General features: G+C 42.4%; 1 protein-coding gene across 1 annotated transcript; it reads left to right on the top strand.

Annotated features, from left to right (window-relative positions):
- The first annotated feature begins 20,959 nt into the window (after window positions 1–20,959).
- Window positions 20,960–22,943, top strand: LOC139416796 (homeobox protein Hox-C4a). The gene is made up of 2 exons (XM_071165872.1): window positions 20,960–21,440; window positions 22,017–22,943. The coding sequence occupies exons 1-2, from the start codon at window positions 20,999–21,001 to the stop codon at window positions 22,382–22,384; spliced, it is 810 nt and encodes a 269-aa protein (XP_071021973.1). The 5' UTR covers window positions 20,960–20,998; the 3' UTR covers window positions 22,385–22,943.
- Window positions 22,944–22,954: the final 11 nt, after the last annotated feature.

Here is a 22,954-nt window from a genome sequence, read left to right as displayed (position 1 = left end):
GGGAGGAACTATTGGATATAAGAGCAACGCCAACTTACCAACATTACGACCAGGAATACGACTTTCCCGACTTTTCCTCTGTTTGGACCACCACCCAGGACAATGGATCGGATCCCAGTAGACACGAGACATATATGGCAGGGTCTACAGTCAATCACGGATTACAAAAATAAAACCAGCCCCATCTCGGACACCGATGTCTTGCTCCCAGACGAACTTAACAACTTCTTTGCTCGCTTTGAGGACAATACAGTGCCACTGACAGGGCCAGCTACCAAAACCTGCGGGCTCTCCTTCACCGCAGCCAACGTGAGTAAAACATTTAAATGTGTTAACCATCGCAAGGCTGCCGGCCCAGACGGCATCCCTAGCCGCATCCTCAGAGCATGCGCAGACCAGCTGGCTGGTGTGTTTACGGACATATTCATTCAATCCATATCCCACTCTGCTATTCCCACATGCTTCAAGAGGGCATGTTCCCAAGAAAGCTAAGGTAAACTGAGCTAAATGGCTATCGCCCCGTAGCACTGACTTAAGTCATCATGAAGTGCTTTGAGAGACTAGTCAAGGATCATATCACCTCCCCCCTACCTGACACCCTAGACGCACTCCAATTTTCTTACCACCCCAATAGGTCCACAGACGATGCAATCGCAATCACACTGCACACTGCCCTAACCTATCTGGACAAGAGGAATACCTATGTAAGAATGTTGTTCATCAAGAATGCTGTTCATCAATTACATCAAGTACCCTCCAAACTCGTCCTTAAGCTCGAGACCCTGGGTCTCGACCCCGCCCTGTGAAACTGGGTCCTGGACTTCCTGACGGGCCGCCCCCAGATGGTGAGGGTAGGAAACAACATCTCCACCCCACTGATCCTCAACACTGGGGCCCCACAAGGGTGCGTTCTCAGCCCTCTCTGTTCACCCATGACTGTGTGGCCATGCACGCCTCCAACTCAATCGTCAAGTTTGCAGACGACACTTCAGTGGTAGGCTTGATTACCGACAACAACGAGACGGCCTACAGGGAGGAAGTGAGGGCCCTTGGAGTGTGGTGTCAGGAAAATAACTTCACACTCAACGTCAACAAAACAAAGGAGATAATCGTGGACTTCAGGAAACAGCAGAGGGAGCACCCCCCTATCCACATTGATGGGACAGTAGTGGAGAAGGTGGAAAGTTTTAAGTTCCTCGGCAGACAATTCACGGACAAACTGAAATGGTCCACCCAGACAGACAGCATGGTGAAGAAGGTGCAACAGCGTCTCTTTAAACCTCAGGAGGCTGAAGAAATTTGGCATGTCACCTAAAACCCTCACAAACTTCTACAGATGCACAATTGAGAGCATCCTGTCCGACTGTAGCACCGTCTGGTATGGCAACTGCTCCGCCCACAACCGTAAGGCTCTCCAGAGGGTAGTGAGTTCTTCACAACACATCACCGGTGGCAAACTACCTGCCCCCCAGGACACCTACACCACCCAATGTCACAGAAGGACAAAAATATAATCAAGGACAACAACCAGGTGAGCCATTGCCTGTTCACCCTGTTATCATCCAGAAGGCGAGGTCAGTACAGGTGCATCAAAGCTGGGATCGAGAGACGGTAAAACAGCTTCTATCTCAAGGCCATCTGACTGTTAAACAGCCATCACCAACATTGAGTGGCTGCTGAAAACATACTGACTCAAATCTCTAGCCACTTTAATAATTAAAAATTGGATGTAATAAATGTATCACTAGTCACTTTAAACAATGCCACTTTATATAATGTTTACATACCCAACATTGTTTATCTCATATGTATATACTGTACTCTATACAATCTTTTGCATCTTGCATAAGCCGTTGGGCCATCGTTCATCCATATATTTATATGTACATATGTACTTATTCATTCCTTTACACTTGTGTGTATAAGGTAGTTGTTGTGAAATTGTTAGACTTCTTGTTAGATATTACTGCATGGTCAGAACTAGAAGCACAAGCATTTCGCTACACTCACATTAACATCTACTAACCATGTGTACCTTATGATAAGCTGTAGACCACACTATCTACCAAGAGAGTTCTCATCGATATTATTCGTAGCCGTCTATTTACCACCACAAACCGTTGCTGGCACTAGACCGCACTCAACCATTTGTATAAGACCATAAGCAAACAAGAAAATGCTCATCCAGAAGTGGTGCTCCTAGTGGCCGGGGACTTTAATGCAGGCAAACTTAAATCCATTTTACCTCATTTCTACCAGCATGTCACATGTGCAACCAGAGGGGGAAAAAAACTCTAGACCACTTTTACTCCACACAAAGAAATGCATACAAATCTCTCCCCCGCCCTCCATTTGGCAAATCTGACAATAATTCTGTCCTCCCGATTCCTGCTTACAAGCAAAGACTAAAGCAGGAAGTGCCAGTGACTCGCCCAATACGGAAGTGGTCAGATAACATGGATGCTACATTACAGGACTGTTTTGCTAGCACAGACCGGAATATGTTCTGGGATTCATCAAATGGCATTGAGGAGTACACCACCTCAGTCATCGTCTTCATCAATAAGTGCGTTGACAACGTCGTCCCCACAGTGACCGTACGTACATATCCCAACCAGAAGCCATGGATTACAGGCAACATCCCCATCGAGCTAAAGGCTGGAGCTGAAACTTTCAAGGAGTGAGACACTAAACCTACTACACCGGCTCTGATGCTCGTTGGATATGGCAGGGCTTGAAAACTATTACGGACTACACATGGGAAACCCAGCCACGAGCTGCCCAGTGGCATGAGCCTACCAGACGAGCTAAATGCCTTTTATGCTCACTTCGAGGCAAGCAACACTGAAGCATGCTTGAGAGTTCCAGCTGTTCTGGACGATTGTGTGATAACACTCTCGGTAGCCAATGTGAGTAAGACCTTTCAACAGGTCAATATTCACAAAGCCGAGGGGCCAGACGGATTACCAGGATGTGTACTCAAAGCATGCGCGGACCAACTGTTAACCTTTTACGACTAGGGGGCAGTATTTTAATTTTTGGAAAAAAACGTTCCCGTTTTAAACAAGATATTTTGTCACGAAAGGATGCTCGACTATGCATATAATTGACAGCTTTGGATAGAAAACACTCTGACGTTTCCAAAACTGCAAAGATATTGTCTGTGAGTGCAACAGAACTGATGTTACAGGCGAAACCCAGATAAAAATCAAATTAGGAAGTGCCACATTTTTTGAAACCGCCTCATGCCAATGACCCCTTATATGGCTGTGAATGAGCTACGAATGAGCTTACGTTTTCTACGTATTCCCCAGGGTGTCTACAGCATTGTGACGTCTTTTTACGCATTTCTGTTGAAGAATAGCCATAAGGGACCACATTTAGCAAGTGGTCACATGATGTCTCCCGCAGAAAATCTTGCGTAAAATACTGAGGTAGCCATTTTTCCAATCGCTTCTTATGAGAAACCAATTGCCTCTACGGATATATTATCGAATATATATGTTAAAAACACCTTGAGGATTGATTCTAAACAACGTTTGCCATGTTTCTGTCGATATTATGGAGCTAATTTGGAAAAAAGTTTGGCGTTGTAGTGAAAGCATTTTCCGGTCGATTTCTCAGCCAAGCATGATGAACAAACGGGAGCTATTTCGCCTACAAAAATAATATTTTTGGAAAAAAGGAACATTTGCTATCTAACTGGGAGTCTCCTGAGTGACAACATCCGAAGTTCTTCAAAGGTAAATTATTTAATTTGATTGCTTTTCTTATTTTTGTGAAAATGTTGCCTGCTGCCAGCAGAGCCTAGCATAGCATTATGCCATGATAAACTTACACAAATATGTAACGCATATTTGAAAATCTGAGATGACAGTGTGATTAACAAAAGGCTGTGTCTCAATATATTTAATTTGTGATTTTCATGAATAGGAACATTTTCTAGGGGTATTTATGTCCGCTGCGTTTATGTCTGTAGCACTCACGTCGGTAACCATGAAGTGCTTTAAAGGCTGGTCATGGCTCACATCAACAGCATCGTCCCAGAAACTCTAAGACCCACTCCAATTCGCATACCGCCCCTATAGATCCACAGATGACGCAATCTCAATCGCACTCCACACTGCCCTTTCCCACCTGGACAAAAGGAACACCTATGTGAGAATGCTTTTCATTGACTACAGCTCAGCATTCAACACCATAGTGCCCACAAAGCTCATCACTAAGCTAAGGACCCTGGAACTTAACACCTCCCTCTGCAACTGGATCCTGGACTTCCTGATGGGCCGCCCCCAGGTGCGGAGGGTAGGCAACAACACATCTGCCACACTGATCCTCAACACAGGGGCCCCTCAGGGGTGTGTGCTTAGTCCCCTCCTGTACTCCCTATTCACCCATGACTGTGTGGCCAAACACGACTCCAACACTATCATTAAGTTTGTTGACGACACGTCAGTGGTAGGCCTGAACACCGACAACAATTTTTTAAAATTTTTTTTTTATCTCACCTTTATTTAACCAGATAAGCTAGTTGAGAACAAGTTTTCATTTACATTTGCGACCTGGCCAAGATGAAGCAAAGCAGTGCGACACAAACAACAACACAGAGTTACACATGGAATAAACAAGCGTACAGTCAATAACACAATAGAAAAAAAAGTCTATATACAGTGTGTGCAAATGGCGTGAGGAGGTAAGGCAATAAATAGGCCATAGTAGCGAAGTAATTCCAGTTTAGCAAATTAACACTGGAGTGATATATGAGCAGATGATGATGTGCATGTAGAAATACTTGTGTGCAAAAGAGCAGAAAAGTAAATAAAAGCAATATGGGGATGAGGTAGGTAGATTCGGTGGGTTATTTACAGATGGGCTATGTACAGCTGCAGCGATCGGTTAGCTGCTCAGATAGCTGATGTTTAAAGTTAGTGAGGGAGATATACGTCTCCAGCTTCAGTGATTTTTGCAATTTGTTCCAGTCATTGGCAGCAGAGAACCGGAAGGAAAGGCGGCCAAAGGAGGTGTTGGCTTTGGGGACGACCAGTGAGATTTACCTGCTGGAGCGCGTGCTACGGGTGGGTTTTGTTATCGTGACCAGTGAGCTGAGATAAGGCAGAACTTTACCTAGCATAGACTTATAGATGACCTGGAACCAATGGGTCTGGCGACGAATATGTAGCGAGGGCCAGACGACTAGACCATACAGGTCGCAGTGGTAGGTGGTATAAGGGGTTTTGGTGACAAAACAGATGGCACTGTGATAGACTGCATCCAGTTTGCTGAGTAGACTATTGGAAGCTATTTTGTAAATGACGAGTCGAGGATCGATGAGACAGCCTATAGGGAGGAGGTCAGAGACCTGGCAGTGTGGTGCCAGGACAACAACGTCTCCCTCAATATGATCAAGACAAAGGAGCTAACTGTGGTCTACAGTAAAAGGCGGGCTGAACAGGTCCCCATTAACATCGACGGGGCTGTAGTCGTGTGGGTCGAGAGTTTCAAGTTCCTTGGTGTCCACATCACCAACAAACTATCATGGTCCAAACACACCAAGACAGTCATGAAGAGGGCATGACAACACCTTTTCCCCCTCAGGAGACTGAAAAGTTTTTGCATGGGTCCCCAGATCCTCAAAAAGTTAAACAACTGCACCATCGAGAGCATCCTGATCGGTTGCATCACCACCTGGTATGGTAACTTCTCGGCATCTGCCCATAAGGCACTACAGAGGGTACTGCGTACGGCCCAATACATCACTGGGTCAACCTTCCTGCCATCCAGGACCTATATACTAGGCAGAGGAAAGCCCCAAAAATTGTCAAAGACTCTAGTTACCCAAGTCATAGACTGTTTTCTCTGCTACCGCATGGCAAGTGGTACCAGAGCGCCAAGTCTATGACCAAAAGACTCCTTAACAGCTTCTACCCCCAAGCCATAAGACTGCTGAACAATAACTCAAATGGCCACCGGATTATTTACATTGACACCCCGCCTCTCCATTCATTTTTTTACACTGCTGCTACTCGCTGTTTATTATCTATGCATAGTCACTTCACCCCTACCTACATGTACAAATTACCTCGACTAACCTGTTATTACTGTTACTAACCTGTTACTAGCCTCGTTATTGTTATTTTATTGTATTTATTTTTATAATTATTTACTTTTGTTTATTTGGTAAATATTTTCTTAACTCTTTCTTGAACTGTGCTGTTGGTTAAAGGGCTTGTAAAGTAAGCATTTCACGGTAAGGTCTACTCATGTTGTATTTGGCGCAGGTGACAAATAAAGTTTGATTTGATTTGTTCTGCCTCTGTTAATTTGGGAAAGTTATGTGGTTGATTTTGTTAAGTTCCTTTGTCAGTAAGATCCTGTGTTGACCTGAGTGTTTTGTTCGTGTGACCTGCCCATGAACTCTGGGCCCCTTGTAGTACCTTGTAATTATGGCCCAGAGGTTTTCCTGGTCAGTTCCCAGAAGGGCCAGGGAGGAACTCAGCGGTCTAATGATGTAGTGAGTTGATGGGTTCACGTTCCTGAACAGCTAATCAAAGGGCTACCCAGACCCCTCTTTTACGCTGCTGCTACTCTCTGTTTATAATCTATGCATAATCACTTTAACTCATAGTCACTTTAACATATTACCTCAATTACCCACCCCCTGTATATAGCCTCGCTTGTTATTTTACTGCTGCTATTTAATTATTTGTTACTTTTATTTTCTATTTATCTATTTTTTACCTTACACTTTTTTTTAAAACGTTTTGAAGTATTGATGATTAAAGGCTTGTAAGTAAGCATTTCACTGTAAGGTTGTATCGGCACATGTGACAAATACAATTTTATTTGATGTTGAGTTTTAACCCCTTACTTCCTGTTAGATGAAGAGAGTGGAAAGCAATGATACACAGTCAATAGGGGGTGCTATTAAACATGCTCCCCCTCCCAATAGAGAATAATGATGCTATAGAGCAGGGTATCCCAAACTCGGTCCTGGGGCCTCTCATGAGTGCATGTTTAGATTTTTGCCCAAGCACTACACAGTTGATTCAAATAATCAAAGCTTGATGAATTGGTTATTTGAATCAGCTGTGTAGTCCTAGGGCAAATCCCAAAAGGTGCACCCAGGGAGGCGTCAGGACCAAGTTTGGGAAATGCTGTTATAGAGGGGATTCGCCTGCATTATAGTGCATTGGGGTGGCTAAGTTCTCCACTGTTCTTAAGCTCGATATGTTTTCCTTTCGACTTTTTCTAATCTTGTTGACTGTAATCGAGCCATGGTATTCCCATGGTTGGCAAATAATCATCCAATAAGAAAGCCACTGTCTTGTCTAGATCATGAGAGAGTGTTACCTGGCAATGAGAACATTGCCTAATTGTTGGTAGAGGGACCCACCTCCAGAAGCCCAAACATTTTTAGATGAACAGAAAACTCTATTATGCTTTTTAAGCTTATGCATTTGTTTGTAGACTGAATGGTTTATTATATTGTAATGTATTCAGATTATATTAATTTCCCTTTATGAAAATAATTTCTTTATGAGATGAGATTGCATAAAACACAATAGAGAAGGAAAGGGATGCCTAGTCAGTTGTTCAACTGAATGCATTCAACTGAAACGTGTCTTCCGCATTTAACCCAACCCCCCCACCCCGAGTCAGAGAGGTGTGGGGGCTGACTTAATCAACGTCTATGACATTGGCACCCGGGGAGCAGTTGTTGCTGGGGGTTATCCTCTTAGATGTAATGGCAAAATGTAGATTTATGCCTAAATAGACATACCCAAAAGTAACTGCTATTCATGTGTAATTACATGATTCTGACATGCCAAAACTTGGTATGTTTGGAAAGAAGACATCTGGGAGATAAGGAAATCATCAGAAAATAGATTGGAGTTACGTAGTTCAGAATACACAAGATTAAGCACACACAAAATAACCATTGTTTATTTTATTTTTTTAAGTATTCTTTCATTGACAAGCTATAAGTGAATTATTGATGCCCAGATCTGGAAACACATCAGATGGCTTCTACAACATGTGGAAACATGTCAGATGGTTTCCACAACATGTGAACAATATCAGGAAACAAAATGGAGTTGATAGACCTAACAACTAGAAATGGGCAGATGTTTTAGTAAGTGGTGTCAGGTGTGGTCACAGCACATTTACAAGTGTCCCTAAACCTCTCTAAAGTGGCATGTCTGTAAATTAGATCATTTCAGTGCTATTACATATTTGCAATCCCTAAATGCTATTTATTCAGTATAAAAACAATTTCTACCATATCAACCTCTCTCAAACATTGTGGTGGTGTCTGGGGACATACAGGGGATATCCAAGTGCTTTTTAAACCTCTCCATAGTGCCTGAACATTTAACCTAGGCATAAATAAATAAATAATTTTTAAAACATTTTTAAAAAAAATCCAATGTATTGGTCCCACATAGAAATGACCTGTTTACAAAAACAATAGAAAAGCAACAGATGTACAGTACCAGTCAAAAGTTTGGATACACCTACTCATTCAAGGGTTTCTCTTTATTTTTTACAATTATCTACATTGTAGAATAATAGTGGAGACATCACAACTATGAACTAACACATATGAAATGATGTAGTAACCAAAAAAGTCTTAAACAAATCAAAAATAGATTTTAGATTGTTCAAAGTAGACACCCTTTGCCCTGATGACAGCTTTGTACACTCTTGGCATTCTCTCAACCAACTTCATGAGATAGTCACCTGAAATGCATTTCAATTAACAGGTGTGCCTTGTTAAAAGCTAATTTTTGGAATTTCTTTCCTTCTTAATGCGTTTGAGCCAATCTGTTGTGTTGTGACAAGGTAAGGACCAAGTCCATATTATGGCTAGAACAGCTTAAATAAGCAAAGAGAAACGACAGTCCATCATAACTTTTAGACATGAAGGTCAGTCAATCTGGAACATTTCAAGAACTTTGAATGAATGAATGAAACTGGCTCTCATGAGGACCGCCATAGGAAAGGAAGACCCAGAGTTACCTCTGCTGCAGAGGATAAGTTCGTTAGAGTAAACTGCACCTCAGATTGCAGCCCAAATAAATGCTTTACTGAGTTCAAGTAACAGACACACCGGGTGCCGATGACGTGGATGTTGATTAAGGCAGCCCCCTGCACCTCTCTGATTCAGAGGGGTTGGGTTAAATGCGGAAGACACATTTCAGTTGAATGCATTGTTGTACAACTGACTAGGTATCCCCTTTATTATTATATTTTTTTAACACCAACTGTTCAGAGGAGGCCGTGTGAATCAGGCCTTCGTGGTCAAATTTCCGAGAAGAAATCACTACTAAAAGGACACCAATAATAAGAAGAGACTTTCTTGGGCCAAGAAACACAGGCAATAGACATTAGACCAGTGGAAATCTGTCCATTGGTCTGATGAGTCCAAATTTGAGATTTTTGTTTCCAACCGCTGTCTTTGTGAGATGCAGAGTAGGTGAACGGATGTTCTCCGCATGTGTTGTTCCCACCGTGAAGCATGGAGGAGGAGGTGTGATGGTGTAGGGGTTCTTTGCTGGTGACACTGTCAGTGATTTATTTTCAAAAATTCAAGGTACACTTAACCAGCATGGCTACCACAGCATTCTGAAGCACTAGCCAGCTCATCTGGTTTGCGCTTAGTGGGATTATAATTTTTTCAACAGGACAATGAACCAAAACACACCTCCAGGCTATGTAAGGGCTATTTGACCAAGGAGAGTGCTGCATCAGATGACCTGGCCTCCACAATCACCTGACCTCAACCCAATTGAGATGGATTGTGATGAGTTGGACCGCAGAGTTAAGGAAAAGCAGCCAAAAAGTGCTCAGCATATGTGGGAACTCCTTCAAGACTGTTACACTTTTTTTGGTTAGTACATGATTCCATATGTGTTATTTCATAGTTCCGATGTATTCACTATTATTATACAATGTAGAAAATAGTTTTAAAAAATCAAGAAAACCCCTTGAATAAGTAGGCTGTGTCCAAACCCGACTGGTACTGTACATCAAATTATAAAATGTATTTTCAAACACAAACGTGTACTTCACTAAAAAAGGTGCAAAAATAGAAATAAGCTTAACTATTTACAAATGGAATTTGTGTTTGTTTTACATCCTAGGTGTAGATGATTAGATTTCACCATAGCTCGTGCATGTCGTCATAGTCTTTGAAGCAGTCCCTCTTTGCCAGGAAAAAAAGCGAACTGGAATTTCGGACAGAAGATCTGGCATTTCCCCCCTTTTCCCTCCCTGTGTTTTGTGCAATGCTTGCAGTTCTTCATTTTGTCTTTTGGCATGTTTTTTGGATAGCTACGCTACGCTCACCTTGAGTGGGGGGTCTTGTGATGGTTGTGAGGTTGCTTTGGTCCCCCAATTCAGACAATTCCAACACCAGCTGCTCTCGGAAGGCCAACTGGGAGAGAGGGGTTTGACCTTCTGCTTGTAGAAAATGTCATAATTTACTGTATCAATGTCCACAAAATGGTAAAAAAAAGTAATACCACTTACTGGTCTTGTGGAGGACCTGGTAGTAGCCTAGCAGAGCATCAGATAGGTTGACACCCCCAATGCTGGCATTGTAGTCCTTCACAGAAACAGGAGACCTTTTTTCACCCTCCTTGAGACATGGTCGTTATTGCATACCTTATGCTGTGTGGTGAGCATGGTTACTTCCCTAGTGTCCTTCCATTTCACAAAAAGCAGCTTGTTAGTCCTGATCCAACGTATGGTCCCCCTCTCCGCTGTCTTTGTCGTGTAATTTACCTTGGTCTTGGGGAAACCAATTATGTTAGTACGAATGGTGCCACAAGCCCCCATTTTATTTTTCAAGAGGTCTATGAAAAGTGGATGTAGAACCATCAGACGGGTGATTGACATAGCAGTGGGGGATGAAGACCTTGACCGGCGGGGGCGCTAGCTGGGGAGGGGTGGCTCCCAAACTTCATCATCCAAATCATCTGCATCCTCCACTCTGTTGTGAATAAAATAAAGGTATATACTGTTGTAAGACACACAGAATTACAGTTGACTAAATTTACAAAACATTACTGTAAAGTAAAAACACCAAGCCTAAACTTTACCTGTACAGTGACTCACATAGAAGGTGTGAAGCACACACACACAAAGGCAAAGGTGAGAACCACAAATAAACAGTGGCCATGAGAGTTTAGTGGCCTCTCCAAAGTTACAAGGAACAGCAAACAGTGAACTAATATGAAAAATAGACAACTACATTGGCATTATATAACATTGAAATGACTTGTTACATAGGCCAATGTAAACTTAATCCAAAGCACAAAAAGCAGACAACTAATAAAAAACGAAATACATATAGTAAATTAGCTATATAAAGTCATGAAAATAATGTACTAACAGATCTAAAAGTGGATCCAATCCTTCTAGAAGGTAGTCCTCATCGGCCGAGTCGAAATCCTCGTTATCCAAATCGCTTCACTTATCCGAGTCTGACGGGTATTTTATTCAAAGCTTCTATGTCGGTATACTTATTCATAGCTGCCTTATTTTTAGCTTCCTGTTCGATACTCTTCGTTTTTACATTTTCCCCCTTTGAGAAAACCAGCTTTCATGCTAAAGCGATGAAATCGGTTTACAATGTAGTGTAACCTGCTCGATGCGTCTCGTCTCTGAGCCAGGTAGCGATAGTTCGCAATACGCATTACACATTAAAGGTTCTAGGCCTTGCATTGTCCCACCCAGGTCACCTGCATATCCCTGGAAAGCTTATCCCATTGGTCAGGTGCCATAGTAGCCAATCCCCTGTGTAACGTCATATTTTTAATGCGCAAGGATATAGTCACTCCGTGGACATTCAATGTTTCCATTAAGTCATACATCATCAGATAGCATTGGCAATAGATTAGATTTGTTCCTACCAACCTAAGGATTAATTTCATACCTCCCCATGTATCTATAGCTCAAACACAGACCAAATGGAAGCTTACCTTGTAGATGTTTGGTGAAAACGTTGTGTTAAATAAACATTTTGACTCTCGGGGTTGGTGATCAATAACGGTAGGTCACTGACAGACAAATAAGACATCCTCATGATCTGTTGAGTCCCGGCTTTCGGTATGTATCGACTTATTCCGTGTTTATTTCGTATATGCTTCACAACATAAACCGGAATGTAGGTAGCAGCCATCTTGAAATTAGGTAATCGGCTCGGCCTGCCTATATACATTCGTATGCCCATATATGGCAGTAAATGACACAAACGATTTTAAGGCAAAGATTAATAGCCAAGACACAAAGCTTTCCACAGACACCCTGCTTTTACAGATAGGGGCTACCGTTCTCATTTTTATGTATTTATTTTTTATTTCACCTTTATTTAACCAGGTAGGCTAGTTGAGAACAAGTTCTCATTTGCAACTGCAACCTGGCCAAGGTAAAGAAAAGCAGTATATACAATCAATAATACAGTAGAAAAGTCTATACAGCATGTGCAAATGAGGAAGGCAATAAATAGGCCATAGTGGCGAAGTAATTACAATATGGCAATTAAACACTGGAATGGTAGAATGTGCAAGTAGAGATACCAGGGTGCAAAGGAGAAAGATAAATAAATAAATACAGTATGGGGATGAGGTAGATTGGATGGGCTATTTACAGATGACCTATGTACAGGTGCAGTGATCTGTGAGCTGCTCTGACAGCTGGTGCTAAAGCTAGTGAGGGAGGTAAGAGTCTCCAGCTTCAGAGATTTTTGCAGTTTGTTCCAGTCATTGGCAGCAGAGAACTGGAAGGACAGGTGGCCACAGGAAGAATTGGCTTTGGGGGTGACCAGTGAGATATACCTGCTGGAGCGCGTGCAACAGGTGGGTGCTGCTATGGTGACCAGTGAGCTGAGATAAGGCGGGGCTTTACCTAGCAGAGACTTGTAGATGACCTGGAGCCAGTGGGTTTGGTGACGAGTATGAAGCGAGGGCCAGCCAACGAGAGGGTACAGGTTGCAGTGGTGGGTAGTATATGGGGCTTTGGTGACAAAACGGATTGCACTGTGATAGACTGCATCCAATTTGTTGAGTAGAGTATTGGAGGCTATTTTGTAAATGACATCGCCGAAGTCGGGATCAGTAGGATGGTCAGTTTTACGAGGGTATGTTTGGCAGCATGAGTGAAGGATGCTTTGTTGCGAAATAGGAAGCTGATTCTAGATTTCATTTTCGATTGGAGATGTTTAATGTGAGTCTGGAAGGAGAGTTTACAGTCTAACCAGACACCTAGGTATTTGTAGTTGTCCACATATTCTAAGTCAGAACCGTCCAGAGTAGTGATGCTGGACGGACGGGCAGGTGCGGGCAGTGATCGGTTGAAGTGCATGCATTTAGTTTTACTTGCATTTAAGAGCAGTTGGAGGCCACGGAAGAAGAGTTGTATGGCATTGAAGCTCACCTGGAGGTTAGTTAACACAGTGTCCAAAGAAGGGCCAGAGGTATACAGAATGGTGTCTCCTGCGTAGAGGTGGATCAAAGAATCACCAGCAGCAAGAGCGACATCATTGATGTTCCAGAGAAGAGTCGGCCCTCCAATTGAACCCTGTGGCACCCCCATAGAGACTGCCAGAGGTCCGGACAACAGGCCCTCCAATTTGACACACTGAACTCTATCAGAGAAGTAGTTGGTGAACCGGGCGAGGCAATCATTTGAGAATCCAAGGCTGTCGAGTCTGCCAATAAGAATGTGGTGATTGACAAAAAAGTCGAAAGCCTTGGCCAGGTCGATGAATACGGCTGCACAGTAATGGCTCTTATCGATTGCGGTTATGATGTCATTTAGGACCTTGAGCGTGGCTGAGTTGCACCCATTACCAGCTCTGAAACCAGATTGCATAGCGGAGAAGGTACGGTGGGATTTGAAATGGTCGGTAATCCGTTTGTTAACTTGGCTTTCGAGGTAGGATAGATATAGGTCTGTAGCAGTTTTCCAATCTTTGGGAATCTCAGACGATACGAAAGAGATGTTGAACAGGTTAGTAATAGGGGTTGCAACAATTTCGGCAGATAATTTTAGAAAGAGGGTCCAGATTGTCTAGCCCGGCTGATTTGTAGGGGTCAGATTTTGCACCTCTTTCAGAACATCAGCTATCTGGATTTGGGTGAAGGAGAAGTGGGGTGCCTTGGGCGAGTTGCTGTGGCGGGTGGAGGGCTGTTGATCGGGGTAAGGGTAACCAGGTGGAAAGCATGGCCAGCTGTAGCAAAATGCTTATTGAAATTCTCAATTATAGTGGATTTATTGGTGGGGACAGTGTTTCCTAGCCTCAGTGCAGTGGGCAGCTGGGAGGAGGTGCTCTTATTCTCCATGGACTTTACAGTGTCCCAGAACTTTTTTGAGTTTGTGCTACAGGATGCAAATTTCTGCTTGAAAAAGCTAGCCTTAGCTTTCCTAACTGCCTGTGTATATTTGTTCCTAACTTCCCTGACAAGTTGCATATCACGGGGGCTGTTCGATGCTAATGCAGAATGCCACAGGATGTTTTTGTGCTGGTCAAGGGCAGTCAGGTCTGGAGAGAACCAAGGGCTATATCTATTCCTGGTTCTACATTTTTTGAATCGGGCATGCTTATTTAAGATGGTGAAAGGCACTTTTAAAGAATAACCAGGCATCCTCTACTGACGGGATGAGTACAATATCCTTCCAGGATACCCGGGCCAGGTCGATTAGAAAGGCCTGCTCGCTGAAGTGTTTTAGGGAGTGTTTGACAGTGATGAGGGGTGGTCGTTAAATCACAGACCCATTACAGATGCAGGCAATGAAGCAGTGATCACTGAGATCTTGGTTGAGTACAGCAGAGGTGTATTTGGAGGGCAAGTTGGTTTGGATGATATCTATGAAGGTGCCCGTGTTTACGGATTTGGGGTTGTACCTGGTGGGTTCATTGATAATTTGTGTGAGATTGAGGGCATCAAGCTTAGATTGTAGGATGGCTGGGGTGTTAAGCATGTCACAGTTTAGGTCACCTAGCAGCACGAGCTCTGAAGATAGATGGGGGGCAATCAATTCAAATATGGTGTCCAGAGCACAGCTGGGGGCAGAGGGTGGTCTATAGCAAGTGGCAACGGTGAGAGACTTGTTTATGGAAAGATTAATTTTTAAAAGTAGAAGCTCGAATTGTTTGGGAACAGACCTGGATAGTAAGACAGAACTCTGCAGGCTATCTCTGCAGTAGATTGCAACACCGCCCCCTTTGCAGTTCTATCTTGTCGGAAAATGTTATAGTTAGGAATGGAAATTTCAGGGATTTTGGTGGACTTCCTAAGCCAGGATTCAGACACGGCTAGGACATCCGGGTTGGCATTGTGCTAAAGCAGTGAATAAAATACATTTAGGGAGGAGGCTTCTAATGTTAACATGCATGAAACCAAGGCTTTTTCGGTTACAGAAGTCAACAAATGAGAGCACCTGGGGAGTAGGAGTGGAGCTAGGCACTGCAGGTCCTGGTTTAACCTCTACATCGCCAGAGGACCAGAGGAGGAGTATGATGAGGGTATGGCTAAAGGTTATCAGGACTGGTCGTCTAGTGCGTTCAGAGCAGAGAGTAAAAGGAGCAGATTTCTGGGCGTGAGAGAATAGATTCAAGGCATAATGTACAGACAGTGGTATGGTAGGATGTGAGTACATTGGAGGTAGACCTAGGCATTGAGTAATGATGAGAGAGATATTGTCTCTAGAGACGTTTAAACCTGGTGATGTCACCGCATATGTGGGAGGTGGAAGAAAAATGGTAGTTTAAGGCATATTGAGCAGGGCTAGAGGCTCTACAGTGAAATAAGACAATATTCACTAACCAGGACAGTAATGGACAAGGCATATTGATATTAGGGAGAGGCATGCGTAGCCGGGTGATCAATAGGGATCCAGTGAGTGGTTGGGTTGGCTGGAGACACGGCGATTCAGACAGCTAGCAGGCCGGGGCTAGCAAAATAGCAGAAGGGCCTTACAGCAACATCTCGATGGAGGAAAGTCTGTTTTAGCCTCCGCGTGCGGTGATGTCAATAGACCAGTCGTGATGGATTAGTAGGGTTCCGAGTAGCAGAGAGGTCCAAGTCCAATTGGCAAAATAGATGTAGTGGCCCAAGAAATTGGCCGATGGATCTATACAGCTAACAGTCCAATATGCTCTAGACAGCTAGCGGGCCGCAGCTAAGCTCCAGGCTAATTGGTGCTTGCTCTGGGACCGACGTTAGCCAGTAGACACTCGGCTAGCTAGCTGCGATGATCCAGGTGAAAATGTCCAGAGCTTGCGGTAGGAGTCCGGGGATATGGAGAGAAAATAGGTCCGTATGCTCTGGTTTGAGTCGCTTTGTACAAACTGGCGAGAGCTTTCCGAGCTAAACTGTTAGCTGATGACCGCTAGCAGTGGTTAGCTGACTACTAGCTATTAGCTAGTGAGCTGGATAGCTTCTGTTGGGGGATTCCGGATTCGAGGTGAATACAACTACTTTAGAAAAAAACATATCCGCACCACATTGGGTGAGGCGGGTTGCAGGAGAGTGTTTTGAAGTTAAGGTTTAGAAAATTAAAAAAAAAGATATGCGCATAAAAAGATATATACAAGGGGACACGACAAGACGAGGACAAAAGACGTCTGACTGCTACGCCATCTTGGATTGTACCAGACTGAATTGAATTAAAAAAAATCTAATAGGGTCCCCAAATTCAAGGACATGAACATTGTTCCTTAATGGGGAAAGTTAAATGTGGTTTGTATTTTCCAAATACATTTAGAACTTCAGGGAAAAGAGTGATGTCGTTAGAAATGGGGATTTGTGTCGTATGACTTGATTTTTGTCAATTGATTTTCGATGACAAATTAACAAGTGTTTAGCTATTTCAAACCTGCTAATTTATTAGATAATTCTCCAATAACGATCATTTTGTGGTTTATGAAATTCGAAAATACTGCAGGCTATCCTGGCCCTCCATTACCAATATCGTATGTTGTTTTTCATGCCATCATAGGCTATTCTATTTCAGAGCTTTTATTAAAACCATTCCGAATAATTTGGGGTGGGAATAATATATACTTACGCATATACTTACGCATTTTAACTCCCACTGATCATCTAATTTGATATATTTTTTCAATTTTGCAGACAACAATCGAGGACTGAGGCGGAATGAAGGGGAGCATGTATGTATCAGTAAGTTGTTTATTATTTTGTACACAAATAGGCTACTTGCCCTGTCCTTTCCCGTGCGCAGAACCAACAGAGAGGGCAGTGTTCCCTGATAATGGCTATGAAGCTATTTGCTCTCATGATAGTTGGTTTCATCGAAGCCTAGACATATGCACACAAATTCCATTGTGCAATGAGTTTATTATTAAACATTGCATTTCACACAGTTTGGCCTCACCGGGCCTCACCATGCACACGGTGGTCAATTTATTAACGGTCTAAGGCACTGTATCTCAGTGCAAGAGGCGTCACTACAGTCTCTGGTTCGAATCCAATTGGCCCAGTGTCATCCGGGTTTGGACAGAGTAGGCCGTGATTGTAAATACTAATTTGTTCCTAATTAACTGACTTGTCTGTCTGGTTAAATAAATACAAATAAAAAACATTATTCAGTGAAAGAACAACGAATCTTTTCTCATCCTACCATCAATGTTGTAGCCTACATGTGTTGCATGCATATCGTGTGTTACAGATATGCATAGCATTTGTGTGTGAAAGAGAACATGCTGAGAGGTTTTCATTTAACAGAAAAGCAAATGTTAACCATTTTTCCCATGAACAAATGGAACATCAAATTAGTTCGCCTATGGCCCTCGTTTTTCTGTAGTTCTACATTATAACTAGATATTGAACTAGATGAGAGATGAAAGCCATTTGTGGGGAGAATTTATTTATTTATTTTCGCCCATCAATAATCCTTGGCAGTGAACTATTGGAAGTAGTCAAACGCGAGGGTTTAAACGCAGGTCAGGCTGTCTAACGAATATTAAAATGCGTCCACAACACTGGAGCTGGGGTGAGAGGGGTGTGGGGGCGTGCACGGGGCCTGTGAAGGCGTGGGCGGGGGTGGGGCGTTTGTTTGCAAAAATTATAATAATATGCGGAGATTTGCAGATGCTAACGTAAGATGAGAACGAAAGGGTCCTTTACATTTTGAGTATGTTTTCTACTTCTCTTGTCTCATGGTTACCAAGGTAGCTGACGTATTTTGCAGGCCTACCTACACCTTTTCGATTATTTTCTATTATATTCTAGGTATACCATTTTATCAAGTTAAGTGAACATGTTATTGTTTTGATTGCTTACAAAATAAAACATTCTATTGGATTCTATTTCAAGACTATATATTAAATATATTCACTATTTCAGTAGCCTATGTTTGCCCCTCTGGATTATTGAAACAGGTCACATTCACACCATGCAGGATATAACATTTTTCATCTCCGTCTTCTCATTAACTTCTGCAGTGGCAGGAAGAGAGGTTACGGAGCGGTCAGTATGGTAATGGCGAGGCATGCGAGCACAAGAAATCGTTGGGGACAAAATAAACGTGTATTTCATCTGCGCTGTCACGCGGTCGCTCGCTTTGTACCCGTAGTGCACGTGTTTTTCCTGAATATTCATAGTTTAGAGAAGTTACCTCAAAGGCAGGGTTTTGATTGAATCTGAAAGAGAAAAACATATTAGCCAGGAGACTCGTGTGTGTGAGAGAGAGAGAGAGAGAGAGAGAGAGAGAGAGAGGTTTTCACCTAACTGAATTCTTCCAGTTGGAGCTCTTCTTTTCAGGCTGCAATGGAAAAGACTCATTAGTTGCCTATATGTACCCTGTAGAACCGAATTTGTGTTAATAGATAACAATCGCAAGTACGTCTCTACGGGAATACATGGGTTACTGAAATCCCACGTATGTCAAGATAATCGTCTGGTCAACCCTCGCTTCTATCCAGTAGGTTATAGCTGCATGCAGTGTTAGCAGGAATAATAGGGCACGAATATCATACATCTCAGAAGAAGTCTGTGTGCGGCATACACAGTATGTGTTCAACCTCCACATAAGTAGCCTAAGCATTGTCAGGACGTCCATAGGCCTATATTGTGTACAGTAGGCTATCTGGAAGCAAAGGGCTTCTACGAGTATTCGGTCCGTACCAGTAAGCATGTAAAAAAAACAGCAATCGTTTAAAGCCGACTGATTTACTGCGTTTTACGGCCCTATAAAACGCCTGAAACATCGCTGCCAAAAGTAATAGAAATGGCGGGCGCGGTCTACACATAAACAAACCATAAACATCTGCCCTGTTATGTCATTTTCACCTGCTCATATAAGACTAAAAGAAGGCCACTACCGCTACATTAGATGATGATTAACAGGTGATTGACCTCGTATTATAACCCTTGTTAATATAATCTTATTATAATCCATCCCTAGTATGTAGTAGGTCCTACATGTATAATATATTTATTTTATATAAATATTTAATATTTAAATATTTAATATTATTATTATGAACTCCATTGACTCACAAAGGTCACATTGATTATATAGGTCTACATTCCTGTGGTTTGTGGTGTCGTGCATAATTGAAGGCATGGAATTACAGCCACTGACAAATTTAGCCAGAAGTTAATGACAGTATAATAGTACCTGTAAAGCGTCTGTGGCAACGGATAGTCTACCTGACATAATTGACAGCTTATCTGCAAGAGTTTGTAATGGACTCACTCCCCCATCTAGGTTTAACATCAAATTAATAACCATACACGTGCACTTAGACAACCACTAGTTTTGATGGAGATAAACTTACGATTGGACAAAACGTCCCTACGAGTCATTTCAGGGCACGTAAAGCTGGTTTCATCAACATTGCAGCCTTATAAAGATTTGCATTCAAATGCTTCCTTCTCTAAACATGGAGAGAGAGAGACAGAGACCTCAATGCAATATCCAATAATGACAGTGATATAAACATTAGAGATATACCATCATTAAAGAATATTTGCCTTCCCTTGTGTCCATTGCACAAGATAGCAAAGTAGGCCTATTTGACAACTATGAATGCATTTGAAAAGTATGAATGCATTTGAAAAGTATTAATGCATTTGAAAAGTATGAATGCATTTGAAAAGTATTAATGCATTTGAAAAGTATTAATGCATTTGAAAAGTATTAATGCATTTGAAAAGTATTAATGCATTTGAAAAGTATTTGGAATGCTATGTTTGAAAAGTATTGGCACAGTTTTGAAAGTTCTCAAATGCAAAGCAAAATACTCATTGTGTGGTTACTTCACTGATACGGTGCCCATTTGGTGTCCACTTTCTTCTCATATGAGCCAAGCTCAGTTCTAGTTAAAAAAATATATATATTCGAACTGCTATGTGAAAGTGAATTTTACGCGTATTTTTATTTTTTGACCTATTTAGGATTTGGCCAACATGTTGTGTTGGATTATTTTATATTTGAGAATAATATTCTTAGAGAGGGTCATAGGCCAACTTTCTGTGATCTAGGCAGGCCTAATCATTCTACTTTTTTATTGGTTATTATTTTTACTATTAATACTTATTATTATTATTATTTACTGCTATTTGTACCTCTGAAATTATGCTAATAATATAACTATAATGACACTGGGTAATTCACATAAGAAGTGTTTGTGTTGCAATTTTTTGCTGCAATATCAATGGCATTGGCAACACAACAAGGGAGAGGGTGAGAGAGAAATTAAAATTGAATTCAGAGAGAGCAGTGAGAGAGAGAGAGAGAGAGAGAGAGAGAGAGAGAGAGAGAGAGAGATATTATGCACACAATGGCGACCGAAGATATGTTTCAAAACCTTTGGTTCCTTATCCGGGGACTAGCTCTCACTCTGCCATTGGGCCGTGGGGTCACGTGGTAAAACTAACTTTACAAGGGCTGCTCGCAAGTAGGAGGGCTATATGGAGCAGAAAAACGACAAAGCTAGAAAAATAAATTTCCACTGCAGAAATTAATGATCATGAGCTCGTATTTGATGGACTCTACCTACATTGATCCGAAATTTCCTCCATGCGAGGAATATTCACAAAACAGCTACATCCCCGAGCACAGCCCCGAATATTACAGCCGCGCCAGGGACCCTAGCTCTGGTTACCAGCATCACCATCAGGAGTTATACCCTCCGCGGGCGAGCTACCAAGAACGCCAATATAATTGTGCAAGCATCCCTGAACCTGACACGCAAAGGGGACATGGACTACCCCATTCTGCGCACCTGCTTGCAGGGAAAGGGCAGCCAGCCTCATGTGAGACCCCACAGTTACCCATGTCCCCCATCACTCCACCAGCTGCATCCTCCGCCTGCAACCAAGCTACACCGGAGCATCCAAACAGCTCAGCCTCCTCCAAGCAGCCCGTGGTATACCCATGGATGAAGAAAATTCACGTCAGCACCGGTAGGCAACTTGTCTGTGTTTGTCTGTTCTCTCTCTCTACACTCTCCTACTCCTTTCTCTTCCTTTCCCTCCCTTTATCAGTGCCTCTGACTCCCATCTCCTTCCCAGCCCCTGCTAAGATAGGGGAGAAGCCTTTGAAATGGCACAATTGAGTCGGATTTACGACTCGGCGTCGGTAATTACACCCGCCATAAATTTTATAGCAGAGGTATACTCTGGGCAGCCGTATCACCATGTGGCTTCTGCTGTTATGTATGTGCGGGATGGAGAGAATAGGGGGAGAGATGAACGGAAAAAAGACTGGCTTTGGAATCTTGCATTAATAATTTAGTGCATACTTGGATGTGAGTGTCCCCTCATTATGGAGAAATAGACAAGTTCTTAACTTCTCATTTCTATGATTTCTAATACCATAACTAGCATATCTAGCCATTCCTTATGCCCTGCCCATCATATGTCTCAGTTGAGGACACTATTGTTTACCCACTCCTTCCCTCCTTGTTTTTCTCTCTCTCTCTCTATCTCTCTCTCTCCCTCTCTCTCTCTTTCTCTCTCTTTACTTCTCCCCCTTTACAGCGAACCCGAATTACAATGGACCGGATTCCAAGCGGTCTAGGACAGCTTATACTCGACAGCAGGTCTTAGAGTTGGAGAAGGAATTCCACTATAACCGCTATTTAACTCGGCGGAGGCGCATTGAGATAGCCCATACCTTGGTTCTCTCCGAACGACAAATCAAGATTTGGTTTCAGAACCGCAGGATGAAGTGGAAAAAAGACCATAGGCTTCCTAACACCAAAGTGAGATCCTCCACCGCGGGCATATCCTCCGGGTCCAACACAACCTCATCAGCCGGTGTTGTCGCCACTTCCTCGGCCACTGGTAGCATTACTCCCGATGAACTGTCCGGAGTAGAGGATGGCGAGGATATTACAAGGTTATAAGGCGAAAAGAAAACCACTTTAAGAAGGGGGATAGAGAATGACTGATTATTTATAGTATATTATATATTTTGTTTTCGTAGGTATTTGTGCGGTTTCATTTAAGTCCAAAGTTATATAAAATGCATGTTATATCGCATGGATTTATACGAATACTGATGAGTTATTTTTACGTGACACAGGGTTTAAGTTATTTAATGCTGAATCAAGATTATGTTTTTTTTATGAGAAAAATGTTTTGAATGAAGGAAATTATTGTACATTTAATCTAAATGTTATTGTGAGCTGTTTGTTTGCCCTACCGCCCAAGTTGAAATGCACAATCTATTTATTTCAAGCTCAACACTGGAAGAATGTCATTATTAGGCAATCATAGTTATTTTTGGTAAAAATGCTGGAACGTACCGATGGAACATTGATCTTGAACGCATATGTTTAGGATTATAACAAGGTGAATTAGCTCCTTGCTTTCAGAAACAGGATTTTTAATTACAATCTAGTTTGTGGTGTGTTTAGCAGATTATTGTGAAATGCAATACACAGAGTTTAGTGTATTTGTTATAATCATATTGG

This window comes from Oncorhynchus clarkii, chromosome 9 (genome assembly GCF_045791955.1).
Source record: "Oncorhynchus clarkii lewisi isolate Uvic-CL-2024 chromosome 9, UVic_Ocla_1.0, whole genome shotgun sequence".
Lineage (NCBI taxonomy): Eukaryota > Metazoa > Chordata > Actinopteri > Salmoniformes > Salmonidae > Oncorhynchus > Oncorhynchus clarkii.
Note: the sequence above shows the minus strand (reverse complement) of the source record. Positions and strands in the feature narration are given on the sequence as shown.

Excerpts from the sequence above, each read along its gene's own strand:
- LOC139416796 (XM_071165872.1), top strand. The coding sequence starts at position 20,999 with ATGATCATGAGCTCGTATTTGATGGACTCTACCTACATTGATCCGAAA. Across the intron at positions 21,441-22,016 it reads GAAAATTCACGTCAGCACCG|CGAACCCGAATTACAATGGA; the intron begins GTAGGCAACTTG and ends CCCCCTTTACAG.